The sequence below is a fragment of the Elephas maximus genome, chromosome 19, assembly GCF_024166365.1.
Source record: "Elephas maximus indicus isolate mEleMax1 chromosome 19, mEleMax1 primary haplotype, whole genome shotgun sequence".
NCBI classification, from domain to species: domain Eukaryota; kingdom Metazoa; phylum Chordata; class Mammalia; order Proboscidea; family Elephantidae; genus Elephas; species Elephas maximus.
The window spans coordinates 10,559,105-10,575,317 of NC_064837.1; the positions used below are offsets into that span (position 1 = coordinate 10,559,105).

Here is a 16,213-nt window from a genome sequence, read left to right on the forward strand (position 1 = left end):
TAAATATTTGTTGACTGTTTACTTCCTTTTTTTCTTTGCACTGTTGGGGTACTACCCCGCAGTTCACTGCCCACACCTGATTTTTAACTTTGTATATTTTTAGTTATCTGCAACTACTAATGTGGATTTGAGTTAACAATTTCTGTATAATCCTTACCTCATCCATTTTCTTCTTTGTATCATCCTTTTTATTTTGGGATTTTTTTTTTCCATTATGATTTTCTGTTCCTCTTTCAAAGAAATCACACAGCTTCTTGCGTTCGAGCAGCTTCCTAACATTGTCTTCTGAATTATTTTCTGAGATGCGCACTTCCCTTGAGCCTTCAGGGTGATGTTTTCTCATCCTTGTTTGTTTTGTTCTTTTTCTTTAATCATTCTTCAACGAAGCAGAATCTCTATTTCAAAAAGCAAGCAAACAAACAGTTACTGTGGGGTCCACTCAAACTCCTGGCAACCCTACGTGTGTCAGAGTAGAACTGCACTCCACAGGGTTTTCTGGAAGTAGATTGCAAGGCATGTTTTCTGAGGTACCCCTGGATAGACTCGAATCTCCAACCTTGTGGTTAGCAGCCAAGCACGTGAACTGTTGGCACCACCCAAGGACTCCAGGATCTCTATAGCCTTTGCACACACCAGCGGATAGTCATTGGTGTTGCTGCTCTGTCCACTGGGGTAAAGTTGAATTCTTCTCATAGCTACTTAACTGTAGGTTCCATGATGCATACATTTCCCAGTCCAGTTCCTGTTTTCAAGTTGGCTTTCACCTGGTGTGTTGCTGTTTTACTGCCTGGCTCTCTGGAATTCTGAACTGATAGAATTCATTAAAAAAAAAAAAAAAAAAAGACAGTTCCCCATCACTGCTTCCAGGGCATTCCCTGAGTTAGGCCTGTGGGATCCTTACCTTTCAGAATGGTTTTCACCCCTGCTGTATACACTTCCTGCTGTCTGTGTTCTGGGAGCTGCTGGGTCTGAATGGGTGCTGGGGAGGGAGGAGCTGTCTTCACATAGCATCTGTGCAATAGAGGGGTGGCTGCTCAGATTCCTGGTCTGTGCACATCTCACGTCTCACATCAGAGACAGACGATGGCATTTTGTAAAGTTTATTCTGCTTCACTGGCCTAGTGATTCTGGAGGTTTTTCCCCCAGATTCTGATTGTCCATCAGTTTGTTTTGTTTTGTTTTTGTTTTTTAAGTTTGAATGAGTTTTATCTTTTCTTCTTTGTATCCTTTCCCTCTTATTGCTAGTTTCATAGGCAGTTGGCAGAGGCTTCCCTGGACTTCCATTAGGTGCCCTTGACCATGGCAAGTCCTCCTTGTGTGCCTTTACTGTCCTCCTGGGCCTTCTAGTGACGATTTGGACAGATACCTGGGGATGAGTCCTGCAGCTGCGGGTGTGTGGTCAGTAGGCAATTCAAGTTTGGTTTTCTGGGATTAAAAGAACCTCCTAGACTTTTTCACGGATGGTGCTTGATAATTTTACACAGTGGGAAGCAGTGTTTCCCAAAGGATGCCGTCCTTACAACTAAGGATGTGTCTGTAAGATCATTTTAGATCATACTGAGATGTTTTTTAAATTTATATTTATTTTTAGTGCGTAATAGGAAAAACATAACCAAACCAAATCCATGATTTTATAAACATTACCATATTATTACACAAATAACGTGTGCTTTCTATGTTTGTTTGCCAACCATGCCCTCCACCCATGAGGTATTTTCCTAAGTGCTGCTATGCCAATTTTTTTTTTTTTAGCTGCTTTTACAAAAATACCCCATGGGGGATGGTGAGGTTGCCAAACAAATGTAGAAGGCAGGCGTTATTAGGCCAGGCTAAATTTACATTTGATATACCAGAAGTCAGTTAAAAAAAAAATGACTTAAGTAACAGTGGCAGCAGGTACATATTGGGTGTTGCTGGGTGGTGCAAATGGCCAAGCGCTAGACTATTGACCGAAAGGTTCGAGGTTCAAGTGCACCCAGAGGCACCTGGGAAAAACCCCGTGGATCACAGTTTCACACTGACACAGATGGGTTCACCGTGAGTTGGAATGGACTCCACGGCAGCTGGTTTGCTTTTTGGGGTACATACTGATGGGGAAAGTTGTGGCGGTGGAACTGAGGGAGGATGTGGGAGACACTGAGCTGGAGAATCTCCTAGGTCTAGAGCTGTTAAAAAAAATAGGAGGCCGTTTAAACCCATGGGCACCATTTCTAACGTGTCCACTTGATACTGGGAATCTTTTATGGTGTGGGACACAGAAACTTTATGAGCAGCCCGGGACCCTACTATGCTGTGTGCAAGAAACTGGCTTCCAGTCGCGTACATAGGAGCCATCTGCTGCACACACCTCGAGGGCTTGGAGCAGCCGCTGCCCACAGCCGTGTCCTCTCCTGCCTCCTTTTATGTTGGCTTTCTATCTTAGTGTATTACTTCCCTTCCTTGTCTCTCAGTGCTCACGGGCTCCCTGTTGCCTCTGATCAGATTTCCACACCCATCTCTCGTTCATATTCCTCTTTCAGAGATTAGCAGAGGAACCATCCTTGCACTTTTCCATGAGCATTTTCTTCCATACCTCACCGGCTGTAGACACTGTTAACTACATGTTTCTTCTTATAATCCCCCCCCCCATTTGAATTCTGCAAGTCTGGTTTTCAGAACTCGCATCGTATCGATGGACAGTTCATGTTGCTACTCCTTAAACGAGAGTGCATCTCAGGGTTCAGTGATTGGTCCTTACTTTCCTTCTGAGCGCTGAGTCTACCAGTCAGATTTCACCACTGTCTCTGTGCAGATGCCTCCAGCTCCCGTGCCAGCGACCAAGCTCACCCCAACCACCCACTGAACACTTTGGCCTTGGATATGTAGCCAACAATCTCTACCACGTCACTCCCAAATGGCCAGGTCACTTTGGGTTACTGCTAGCTTCTCTCATTTCCTCTGGAATCAACTTTTACTTTCTCCCCTTTTGCCCCCAACATCTAATCAGTTAAAAAAAAAAAAAAAATTACCCGGCTGTATTTTACTTCTTCATGTCCCTTACTTCGTTGCCCTTCTGGCAGATTCCGTATCTTCTGAGAAGCCACCCCTGACCATCCCAGCCGAAAGTGATCTCACCCTCTCAGAATTCTCAAAGCTCTTGTTGTCTGCTGACTTATTGCTTGGGACTTATTAGAGACTCCCTTGGGTAGTTAATCCCTTCTTTCCGCTTGTGTTTGTCTGTGCCTTGTCTCCCAAATTTTACAAGTCGGGTTCTATGTGTTATACGTCTTGCACCTTCAGAGCATCCAGGAAAGGGTTGTTACCGTTGTTAGTTGCTGTCGAGTTGGCTCCAACTCATGACAACCCCATGCACAGTGGAACGACATGTTGCCCTGTCCCATGCTATCACCCTAACCGTTGGCACGCTTGTCCTAAGACGTTGGTATATTGCGGCCATTGTGTATTTTGAGTGCCTTCCAACCTAGGGTACTCATCTTCTAGCCGTATGTCAGACAGCCTTCTGTTGTGATCCATTGGGTTTTCATTGGCTGGTTTTTGGACATAGGTCACCAGGCCTTTCTTCCTAGTCTCTCTTAGTCTGGAAGCACTGCTGAAACCTGTCCACCATGGATGACCCTGCTGGTATTTGCAGTACTGGTGGCATAGCTTCCAGCATCACACCAGCATGCAAGCCACCACAGTATGACAAACTGACAGATGGGTAGGAGCAAGAAAGGATAGTCAGTAAATATTAGTTGGTGGACTGATCATGTAGCCAAGGGGCCAGATCTGCCTGCGGGGGGCGGGCATCCTGGAGACCCTAGGCGGTGGAGACTGCACGGGCTGCTGAATAATTCTCCCTTCACAACTCTGCAGCATTTTGAAGGTGTCATCGCCATACCCAGATGTTCTTCCTTATTAATTATCGTTATAAAACAACACGATTCAACCTACAGAAGGCAGCGAATGTGGCCTATTTTCATTAACAGTTTTCAACTCGACTGAAACAAAGAATGATATCAAGGGGGTGGAGCACGTCTGACTTCATCAAACTCCGGAAAATTCAGCTTGGTGGAAATGATTGTCAGTCTTTTTGCTTTCGGATCATGCTTTCCTGTTCTGGCTGTCTTTTATTTGCACACATGGCCCCATGTGTAGAAACCTACCTATTTGCAGAGGCCAAAAGCGGAGATGCATCTTGTGCTTTTCACAGACAGTTCTAATGGTAGAGGACTGTTGGCAAAGGACAGCTAAAGTGACTCCTGGACTAAGGGTCTAGGATACAACCAAACTGTGAACCCATGAGAATGTACTCGCCAGTCCTGTGCACCCTGAGGTTTTAGCTTTGGACGAGCCTAAAGAATACAAAGTCTGCAGGATTAGTTAGTTCTGCTTAGCTCAGGTCAGAGCAGATTAGCCTCCTGGTTGTATAACGGCCCAGAAAAGTCCTTTACCACTGGATGGGGGCCATGCTGGGGCTGCTGATAATGCGCATTGTTCTGTGTTGCCTCCCTGGTGGTGTGTTATTGTCTGTGATTGTGTCTGTGTGATGCCGGCAGAACCGTGTTGCTGGCAGCTGTGAGTGCTGCCCAACCCTGAGAACTGCCCCCTCTTGGCTGTTATAAACCACACAGGCATGGCTGTGAAACCTGCCAGGGCCATTTTGGCTCCACAAAACCTAGAGGACTGAAGGCGAAGAAGGTCTTGGCTATCTAGATTCAAATGAAGTTTTGCTTCTATCTGTTCATGGATGGGAGCCCTTTCAGGAGCAGAGAAGCAGCTTGCTGCTGCCTGTGCCTTCCAGCAGCATGTGTGACCTCAAGAGTTATGTGTGGATTTGCTACTTCACAGACGGTGCAAACAGCTCAGCAACCAGTGCAGGCATTGCCAGCTCTTGATAGGAATGCTCAGTGTCTTCTGTCAGGGGCTGGTTTGGGAACCTTATACAAATGCAGGTGTAAGCATTCCATTTCTGTCTGTCTCTCTTTAGAGTGAGAGAGACAGAGAAGAGGGAGAAAATCCCATAACCAGCTTCTCTGCCTCCACTGTCTCCCTCAGACTCCCTGGGTAGCACAGTTGGCTAAACACTTGATGACTACCTGAATGGTTGGTGGTTTGAACACACCTGGAAGTGCCTTGGAAGAGAGACCTGGTGTTCTAGTTCCCAGAAACCTATGAGCACAGTTCTACTCTAATTCACCTGGGGTCATCGTGAGTTGGGGTCAACTCGATGGCAGCTGGGTGATGACCAAATGAGCTGGTATTGAATCCTCTTTATAAATAATCAGATCAGCCCATACTCGTGAGAAAAGAAGTGATATTTTATAACAAACCGCCTAGACCTCAGTACCATGGTCCCTCCAGAAAAGCATATTTAGTTCTTTATAAAGAATCAGTTCCTAAAATTCCAAAGATTTGCAGCTGAAAGCAAACAGAAATATGTGGCATTTTCAGTGCTAAACCTTCAGCTGCTCTAAAAAGCTGGGCTAAAAGGAATGATATGATATAGTCAGCAAAGATCTCATATCTTTAATAACTTATTATAAAGGGGCAAGCCCAGGCCTCAACATTTAGTTGGTAGGTGCAGTATGGCTCTCAGGGTCCAATCTTTTCTTCACCTGTAACTGGCAGTTCAGGCTAGTTCCATCTGAGACTCCCAGCAGCACCTCCTTTTCGCCCGGTCGGTCCAGGTTTGGTGGTGGGGAGGGCAGAGTGAAGGCAGGCGATCCATGTCTGGCCCCCCTGGGGCACCAGGTTTCCAGCCCTGAACTGGTTCAGTACAGTGGTTCTTTGGGGGAGCGTTCTCCATTCTTCTTATGTTGACTTTTATCTGGCCTTGGGTTCATGCAGCTGGGACTGGGGCCGGGGCCAGAGCTGTGACTTAGGGTTGGGAAGAAGGTGACGGAAACATTCCCCAGAAGGGCTTGGGCAGGCCCAGGGAGTCCCGCCTAAATCGCAGTGGACAAAGCAGCTCTTGTCCACAGGCCTGGGGGCGGGAGGCCTCTGGTCAGTGGCACAGGCTCGGCCATTGTATGTCATGACCTCCGCCAACGTTTTTTAGCTGAGAAAGGGGAAAAGGAGAGAGTGAAAAAAAAAAAAAAAAAAGACTCCAGAAGCTGCATCTGGAAGTCCAGAACGCGTTGTTGATTTCCCAACAAGAGCTGGAGCTGCTTTGGAAGGAACTGTGCAACGTGCTGGGTTCTTTGTGAAAGGATAGCCACAGGAACACCTCCCGGTACCCATAGCGCAGACCCCGGGGCAGCTACTGGCCGCAGCTTCAGCTCCCGCAGAGGGGCCACGGAGAGGAAGCTGGCGGTGCCCTGGCCCTGAGTTTGGTGACTTCAAATAGGACCCAAGACTTTCCTCTGAGTTAGCAGCCCCCGAGGAGGGTTAGCTGTTCCCTGATGGTAAGAACCGATGCTTCTTTTCTGCGGATGTGTGTTCAACTTGGCCTTTCTCTGCATGTTGCTCAAACGACTTTGGCGTTGTAAAGAGGCAGCTCTGGAAACGCTCTGAGATGTGGGTGCTAACTGCAGGATTTCGATGGTCTGGGAACCCTGTGTGCTGGTGGGCACCTTCACAGGCCCAAGGTGGGAGCAGGGGAGGAAGGGAGTCATCGTGGGAGATCAGGAGATGAGGAAGAAGGAGGACAACGGTTTCAAAAGGGATATTTGTGGAGGCAACGAATGTCTTGGCTCCCTCGGTTACCCATGGAGCAGTTCAGCTGAAGGCGTGGTGACTGAGAAGCAGAGCGATGATGTGGATTTAGACCCCGGGGACTGGAGTCCAGACTGGCCTCCCCGACTTAAAAACCCCCTGCCGTCGACCGAGTCCATCTCACGGTGCTCCCGGCTGTGTCAAGGGTAGAACCGTGCTTTCTAGGGTTTCCAGTGGCTGATTTTTCAGAAGTAGATCACCACGCCTTTCTTCAGAAGTGCCTCTGGGTGGACTTGAACCTCCTACCTTTCAGTTAGCAGCCGAGCACGTTAACTGTTTGCATCACTCAGGGACTCCCTCCCCCACTTAATTTCCCCCAAAGAGGAAGCTTGACTTCTGCCTGCCCCATGGCACAGTTCTAGCAGAGACGCTGTGGACGAGAAAGCTCTACATCAGCGTAACTGGGGGGGCTGTTACCCCAGGAGATAGCTCAGTACAGGGCAAAGGGGGAAGGGAGGCACAGCAATCATAATAGAAGCTCTTCTGAGACCTGTGTGGTAGAGCAGCCTTGTTTTACCAACCTTTCTACCCCCAGAAATCAGACACCCCCTTTCTTTGGAGAGAGGGAGCTCTCGTCAGCCAAGACTTTTGGGGACCAGTGTTAGAATAGCTTCTCAAGCCTTCGTAAAGTGAAGAGAGATCCTGGTTTCTGTAAAGAGGCTAATGTATTTTCTCATGTAATCTTCATCCAGGGTGCTCCCCCGCCCCCACCCCCCAAGTGGTCAGTCAGCATCTCTGATTTTGGTCTGGCTTCCAGCAGAGGCCTGAGCCAGGGGAGGAGAGACCGTGCACCCTCTAATGGGGCAGGGGAGTTTACCTCCTAGGAACTAGGGAAGTTCATAGCAAGGTGTCTCAGAAGTTAGTGTGCACATGAATGGTCTAGGGACCTTTCAGAGTGCAGATCCTGGTTCTGGGGTTGGGCCTGGAAATTCTGGACTTCTGACTAGCTCCTAGACAGTGACAAGGCTGCTGGTCCAGGGACCACACTTTGAGAATGGCTGCTATAAAGAACCCAGATGAGTTCCACCTAGTTCTTAAAAAGTCACGGCCCCTAGGATGGGACTGCAGAGTGCTGGGACTTGTGGCAGGTTGTCTCTGTCCTTGGGTTGTGCCTGGAGGTTCATGGAGAAGGACGGGTTAGCCAGGAAAATCAGCAGGAAAGCGTTTTCAAGGAGTGGTGAGGAGCCCAAGCACAGCTCTCAGCCCAGCAAGCAAGGCAGAGCCCGAGGCACGTGAGCTGCGGCACCGGCAGGGTGCCCAGGCCAAGTGAGCGGTGTGGGCCCGTGTGAGGTTAGTGTACAGGCAGAGTGCTTGCTGGGAGCAGGCCTGGAACAGTTTGACTGGGGCCTAGGTTTGGCGCAGGGTGAATTCCAGCTCCTGAGGCTGGCAGATAACAGACTGAAGACCAGGATGCCAGGGCAGGAACCTGGTTACTAGGTGACTAGAGCATAGATCGCAGGTGTGGCTCTGGGAATGGCTGGGAGGGGCAGAAGATCAGAACTCACAGGGGTGAGAGATGGAAGTGCAGAACTGCAGGCTGGTGAGGCTGAGATCCCAGCTGCGTGAGGAAAGGGTAGCACTTCAAGGACAGCGTGAGTCGGAGTCAGCTCTGCGGCAACTGGATACAATGCCCCTGCGGTGGGGTGGTCAGTCATGGTTCAGTGGTAGAATTCTTGCCTTCCGTGTAGGAGACCCAGGTTCGATTCCTGGCCCGTGCACCTCATGTGCAGCCAGCACCCGTCTGTCAGTGGAGATCTGTGTATTGCTGTGATGCTAGACAGGTCTCAGTTGACCTTGCAGATTAATGCAGACTAGGAAGAAAGGCCTGGCCATCTACTTCTGAAAATCGGCCAGTGAAAACACTATGGACTGCAGCAGCTCCATCTGCAGCCAATTGTGGGGATGTCACAGGACTAGGCAGCATTTTGTCCCGTTGTACGTGGGGCCACTGTGAGTTGGGACCACTAGCAATTGACGACAACAGCCACAGCAGCCCGATGCCTCTGAAACACACATCTTCACTTGAATGTGATATTTTTTTTCTCCTACAAAAATGGCATGTTTTTAAAATGGATAGATTAACATTTAGAATCATTGAATATTAGGTTGTAAAAGAAAAAAAAAACCCTTAGAGACCATCTGGTTCAACTTCCTTCTATTAGAGATAAGGAAATTGAGGCCTCCCAGCAGAGAAGAAGTGGGTTGCCCAAGATCTCACAGCACGTTCTGGGTTCCTTCCAGGGTGCCAGAGAGGTGCTGGGTCCTAAATCTCAGTTGTCAGCTCCTCGGCAGGACCCAGCTGCACATGTGTGTCTGTACAATGGTAGCAAAAAACACGAACAAACCAGTTTGCCATCGAGTTGACACCAACTCGGTGCCCTTACTGGAATTTTTTAATTTTTGAAAAATGTATTTTCTCCATAGGGTTTTCAAGGCTGTGATCTTTTCAAAAGCAGATCTCTAGACCTCTTTTCTAAAACGCCTCTGGGTTTGAACCACTGGCTTCAGTTAGTAGTCGAACACTTAACCGTTTGCACTAGAGCCTCCAAAAATGTCACTTGGATTGGTTGGAATTCCACCCCTTACAAACTCGCTAAAACTGTTGGGGCCCCCGGTAGACTTCATCTCCCTCCGCGTACATGGTTCAGAACCAGTTAGGACTCACTGGGAGACGTTTCTGAGTCCTAAGTCTTTGATTGCAGTGGCTCTGCACACAGGCTGTTTGTCCAGCCAAGTCACTGCACAAGCTCCCGTGGGGAGAATTTACTGCTTTGGTTTTCTTTCGGGCCCGCCAGTCTGCTCCTGCCCACCGCTTTTGACCTCAAAGCCAGGCCAGCTGGAGCACCGCGTGGGCGGGCTGTGCGAGGCACCCACCTTTGTGTCCTAATGAGCCCCAGTTCCAGGTTCCTGGGGATGAGCTGAGGGTCCCCGGGGCAAGAACCATCCAGCACCAGCTGCCCGACTCTTGCATTTCCTTACAACGGCACCAACTCCCCAAGGAAGCCTGCGTTTTGCCCCCAGAGCATCTGTGAGTAGCAGCTGTACCACCGCCTCTTGAAGTTCCTTTCTGGTGGGTGGCTACTTTTCATGAGATTCGGAGTGTTTTACTAATCGAGCTGGCAACTTTCAGCTGCCCTTCCCTCTGTCCGACCTTCCTACATTCATCTCGAACAGGGCAGAATTCTTGATGAAATTGGTTGTGGGCTGTTTGCAGATGGATAACAACTTCATTTCTTTTTCTCTCTTTTTTTGGCAACACCAATGTTGGCAAAACTCTCTTGGAGCCTAGCTTTCTCCTCTGCAAAGGGAAATTTGACCGGGGATCACCTGGAGGAGCCCTCGCCCTGCCAGGAGCTCCCTGGGGAGAGAGTTTAAGGTGGACAGTTTTCAAAATGCCCTTCAGAGGGTCTTATAGGGCAGGATAGTTGATATCATAGATAATCTAGTTAGGTCTCAAAAGCATTAACTTTGAGGACAAAGCCAAAACCAGTTGCCTTTGAGTTGACCCCATGGCAACCCCAAGTGTCGTAGTAGAACTGTGCTCCATGGAGTTGTCAATGGCTCCCACTTTTCAGAATTAGGTCACCAGGCCTTTCTTCCAGGGTGCCTCTGGGTGGACCCAGACCTCGAACCTCCAACCTTTCGGTTAGCAGCCAGGTGCATTAACCAATGGGAAGTTCTAAACTCTAGCCCAGATAGGGACATTTCAGCCCTAAGAGGCCCTAACAGTGACTAGTGGCAAAGGGGAGGAGAATCCAAGTGTTCAGCCTCCCCATGCAAGCCTGAGTTAATGGCCAAATTTAGTAGTCTAGTTTGGGCACGTTTTTAATACTTTCCAATTTTTTGTTAAATCATTTCACGTTATTGGTGATTTAGACGTATTTCTTTCCCATCAATCCAGGTAGCATCTGGTGGGGATAATTGAAAGGGTACCTAGACCGAAAGGGTTGGCACACCTTCCTCGTTAGAGCGCAGATGAGCATGTAGGTTCCTGTCCGGGGGCCTCTGTCTGCCATCTCTTTTGTGATGTAGCTGCTGCTTTTGCAAGCTTGCTCTGGACATTGACACACATTGAAATTTCCCTTCTGGTGGTTTGAGGCTCTGTTATGAAAGACATCCATCAGATCACAGAACCGTAGCATCGGAGAGCAGGCAACCCCTTGTTTTACAGATGAGGAAACAGAGGCCAGAGACGCACAGGGTGCTGTATACGTCACAGCTTGTTGTGTGGGAATACAGCGTCTCTTTATGCCTAGGGCCTTGTCTTTCCACTCATGCCTTTACGGACCTGTGTTGGAGGTAGGCCATCAGAAAGGACCATGCTGTTTCCATTCTGCCATGGAAGGAGTAGGAGGAAATGACCAACGTTCTGCAGTAGCCCCTCAGGAAGTAACGAATCCACAAAAGGGCAAGTCTTGTACTATCCCAGAATAGGCAGGTGTATGGAGACCAAAGTTTATTAGTGGTTCCCAGGAGCAGGTGGGAAGGAAGGGGAAATGGATCATCTGTGCTTATGGGGCCACGAGCTTCTGTTAAGGGTGATGGTAGAATTTGGAGATGGATAATGGTGGTGGTTGAACAAGATGATAGACATATTAATATCACTGAGCTGTACATGAAGAATTGCTGAATTGTACGTGAAGAATATTGAAATGACGAATATTTTCTTACATATGTATTTACCACGATTCAAAAAATGTCTTATATTTTCTACCTACTATTAACAAACAATAAAGTATAAGCTAGCTGAAAAACGCAAAACAAAACAACCCGATGAGTAAAATCACTCAGGTTTTCCCCACTTGAAAGCCAGAAGCTGGAACAGGCCAGGCAGCAGATGGCTTTGTCCTTTGTTGCTTTGAACATCAGGACTAGACAGACCTTAGGAATGGGACAAAGCTTACAGGCTTTCGGGGTTCATCAGGAGGAGACCTCAGTCACCCCATTGAGCCCCTGCTTCCCACCTAGAGCTGTTTTCTGTATTCCAGGAGCATCCATGGGCAACATCGCCCTGCGACCGTACACAACCATGAGGGCTTGGGCCCCTGCTCCACATCTCTGTAAGAGGCAAGAGGAGTGACAGTGATATTCAATGGCACAAACATGCTGGTTGGTCTACGCTGAAGTCTCACCATCCTCGCTTCTAAGGAGCCTTCTGATTGTATTCTAAGACTGGCATGTTCGTTCTTCTGGCAATTCAGGATATATTCAAATGCATCAATTCTTCTATCTTCCTTTTTCATTGTTCAGCTTTCGTGTGCATATGAGGCCATTGAAAAGACTGTGGCTTGGGTCAGGTGCGCCTTAATTATCAAAGTATCACCTTTGCTTTTTAGAATAATAAAAAAAAAATCTTTTGAGAAGATTTGCTCAATGCTGTATGTCTTTTGATTTATTGATTCTTGCCTCCATGGGCACTGATTGTTGATACAAGTAGAATGAAATCCTCGAAGATTTCAGTTTTTTCTATGTTTATCATGGTGTTGTTCATCGGCCCAGCTGTGGGGTTTTAGTTTTCTTTACATCAGGTATAATCTATAATGCAGGCTGTAGTCTTCGACCTCGGTCACTATCTTCTTTCTTCTAGAACCCTATTAATCGGCTTTTCTAACTTGTACCTGTATGGCAAGTCCCATGATAATAGAAATCTCTTCCTTCAGCACTGCTGAAGTCAGGACATACAAGAGTGTTTGCAAAGCCCACGTGGTAGGCACTTCCCACATGGTAGCTTCCTTCCTACCCTCCTCTGCTTGATCCCAGATGCTTCCCGGCTGTGAAATGGCGTTTGCTCCAGGAGGACTACCCAGTTCTTCCTTGCCATTTGCAGTATCATTGGCAAACCTTTTCATCCATCCTTGTCTCCCTGGGAGCCCTGGTGGCGCAGTGGTAAAGAGCTCGGCTGCTATCCAAGTCAACAGTTTGAATCCACCAGCTGATCCTTCAAATCCTGTGGGGCAGTTCTGCTCTGTCCTGTGGGGTTGCTTTGAGTTGGAATCGTTTCGATGGCAACGGGTTTGGTTTTGGTTTGTCCCCTTGGGAGCCCCATATTTTCCAGCTTAGCAAGTTTTCCCGTGAGAGCTCGCTTCCTGCATCCTTGTATGGGCGACTTTGTAACTGTGTTAATCAAAACTCCTGATTAACCAGCACACTTCATTCCTTTTTAGGGTCAGAAAATACAGAGTTGGTTGTTCTGTGTCCTCCCTCAGGCCTGAGAAACACCCCCAGTGAGCTGATTGGCCCTCAGGGAGCTCTGGGGGCTGGTAGATGGATATTCAGGGTGACTGCTCTCTTTGCTGAGCCTACCAGGAGCCAGACCCATCTGGAGTGTCCAAGTGGTTTAGGCTCCAGACCCACAGCTGACAGCTTTGTGCGTGCTGGGAGAAAGTCTCATGGCCCTGACATCTGCCTCTCATGGTGGCCTCCAGTGACAACACCAGTATGAGGCTTCCTCCAGCAGCCTCTTGGACAGAGGATGCTGATTGGCTGGGAGTTGGAGGATGCTGACACAGGTGAGGAAGGATATGGCAGATGCTCCATGGGGAGGCCAAGTGAGCCACCCGCTGGGCACTTTTAGGTGTCATCCAGGAAGCTTGTTCAGGGGGGTGAGATCTGGCATAAGTAGGTTGGAACTTTGTTGTTATTAGTTGCCATCAAGTCAGTTCTGACTCATGGCGACCCTGTGTTCAACAGAACAAAATGTTGCCCACACCTGTGCCATCTTCGCATCATTGGTATGCTCAAGTTCATCGTTGTGGTCACAGTGTATTTTGAGTGCCTTTCCACCTGGGGGCTCATCTTCCAGCACTATATATAGGACAATATTCTGTGTGATCCATAGGGTTTTCATGGGCAAATTTTTGGGAGAAGATTACCAGGCTTTTTTTCCTAGTCTGGCTTAGTCTGAAAGCTCTGCAAAAACCTGTCCACCATGGGTGGCCCTGCTGGTATTTGAAATACTAGTGGCATGACTAGAGCCAGTAGAATGTAGATTATCGGTGCAAATGTGTCTCCATCCATCTACCTTAGGTGCTTCTCCCACTTTTGGCATAGAAGCCAAGTCACTGTTGCTCAAGGGAAGCAGAAATGCTCAGACTCAAGCCAGGAAATAGTCTTCCTTCAGTGCTGGGCACAGCTTTGGCTTTTGGAACCCTTTTTAAGGGCTTACAGAACCAAACAGCTGGTAAAAACAAGGTCTTCAGGAAGTCACTGAGTCAGAATCAATGAGAAGGCAATGGGTTTTTTCAGGAAGCCCTGGGTTCCTACCAAGTTTTCCCTCAGCCCATAAAGTACTTTGTTCTCAACGTATCCAGGGTTCATTTTGCCCCTTGGAGGCTAACCATCCCTGGGGCAAATAAAAGGTGGCCAAGAAAGAGGCTTTGGTCTCTAAGGACCCCTCCCTTCTGTTGTGTCCCCTCTGGCTGGAAAGAGGTTAGAACAGAGACTGGATTCCAGAGGTTGGAAGAAATTGAGGGAAAAGAGAAACAAGAAGATGTTTTTGGGGGGGGGGGCGATGGGATTTTATCCTCATCCTTATCTTTGTTGTGTGAATGTATTAGTAGTACGTGTTCTGCTTCAGTGTCTCTCAGTGACCTCATTTTTTCTCCCCTCCCTCTTGATCTTTTTTTAGTATTACAGGTAGTTCCCAGCTTACAATGGGGTTCCATTCTGACTACCCCGTCATAATTTGGTTCTGACATAAGTTGAATACCTCTTTTTTATTATTATCATTCCTTTTTATTATCAGTATCTTTATAAATCTGATCTTTGAACGTCTCCAAGTGAACACAGAGAATGACAACATCAGCAAATTACACACTGCAGCATTGTATGTAGTACATATTACTAACAATAAGATGTACAGAAAAAAAGACTCTTGTAAGTGTGGTTCATGGTAACTCGAATACGTCGTAAGTCAGGGACTACCTGCATATGGAGTTTGTGACCCAGGTTGTTGCTATTTCTTTTCTTTTTAATAATGTGTATTTTCTTCTGAGAATAGTGATATGCACACATGATCTGATAACTAGTTTTACGATTATTTTATCCATTTTAAAATCTGCCGTCAGTGTTCGGCCTTGGTCTTTTGTACCATAACTTCTTCATTCGTCACCTTTGTTGCCTTAACCTTTCAGGCTTTTGGAGTTCATCTTTTAAGTACTTTTACTAAGAAGGACACAGGAATGGTGTATTTTCTGAGCCCTCGTCTGTAGAAGAACGCATTTTTGTCGCCTTCGCTCATGAAAGACAGCTTGGCTGCACAGGAAGGTTTCAGTGTTTTCCCCATACCACTCAAAAGGTGTCTTTTGAAAAGTGCTTACAGAGATGTCTGAGACCAACCTTAGTTTTGATCCTTTATTGGAGGCTACAACCCACCTAATCTCACTCACCCTCCCTTGCTGCGATGATAATAGAACTTTGTCCTTATCTTTATTGTGTGAATTGTTCGGTGTGTCTACTTGTTGGTCTTTTTTAAATCACTTTTGCCTGGAATAGTGCGAGTCCTCTCATACGGCATATGTTGTTGTTGGCTGCTAGCTCGGTGCCCCTGACTCAAGGCTACCCCGTGTACCACCCAACGAAACCCTGCGCCGTGCCTGTTGTGGGCTACAGCTTAGAGCGTTGTGATCCACAGAGTCTTCATTGACTGAGTTTCCGAAGTAGACCACCAGTCCTTTCTTTCTACTTTGTCTTCGTTTTTTTCCCAGTTCTATAGCATTTTGAGGAAAGTTCTTAGGTTTATGTTTTTGCAATATTCTACGCTTTATTGCCACCAATGTGGATTTTCCTTTGGTTATAACTTTTTTAATTTCTCTACAATCTTAACATTTCCTATTCCATTTTTATATCATTTTGTTTTCTTTGTCAAAACAACTTACCTTTTTTGCATCCATTCATTCCTTTTTTATGATTTTTCACTCTTATATTCTAGAGGCCATGTATTCCTGCCCTCTACAGAGGCTACTAAACAGGTTTCTGAAATTTTTCCTCTGGGCACTGTATGGGATCATTTCTGGAAGTTTGTGCTTCTCCTGAGACTTGTGGATACCGTTCCTCGATCTATTTTCTATGGTTAAAGGAACACTCCACACTATCTTGCTTGCCTCTACTCATTGTTGGACAGTCCATTCACTCAGATCCATTAAGGTGTGGGAGGATTTGCTCAGGGATGGGACAGACATGGTGCTTGGATGGCTGTTCTCTGGTTGGTTAAAATAGCCTCACCCGATCTGTTTGAAACCCAGTTCCTATTACTGTTCCCAGTTTCTATTCATTCATTAAAAAATTAGTTACTGAGCCCCTGTCATGTTCTGGACACAGTGCTGACACTAAAGGCATGAACAAGATGGATGTGGGCCTGCCTTCCTGCATCTCACAGTCCATTTCTCTGTCGGCGTGGCCTATCCTCATTCTCCCTCTGTCCAAGCCTCTGACTCTCTGATTCTCGGAAGAACATGAAAATGCTGCTAGGGTCCATCCTGTCTCTACACCAGCCCGTAAAACTACTCATGAGAACTAC

The 16,213-nt window shown here is 47.3% G+C and overlaps 1 protein-coding gene across 6 annotated transcripts in view; it reads left to right on the forward strand.

Annotated features, from left to right (window-relative positions):
- Positions 1 to 16,213, forward strand: part of GAS7 (growth arrest specific 7) — a 287,340-nt gene that overhangs the window by 171,222 nt on the left and 99,905 nt on the right. The window contains exon 1 of one of the 6 annotated variants that reach the window (XM_049861527.1): positions 5,540 to 6,386. The exons of the other annotated variants lie outside the window; for them this stretch is intronic. Within the exon in view, the coding sequence (XP_049717484.1) occupies positions 6,384 to 6,386 (3 nt within the window). The 5' untranslated portion in view covers positions 5,540 to 6,383. Of the gene's footprint in view, positions 1 to 5,539; positions 6,387 to 16,213 lie in introns of those variants that run through there. 6 annotated transcript variants of the gene reach the window in all.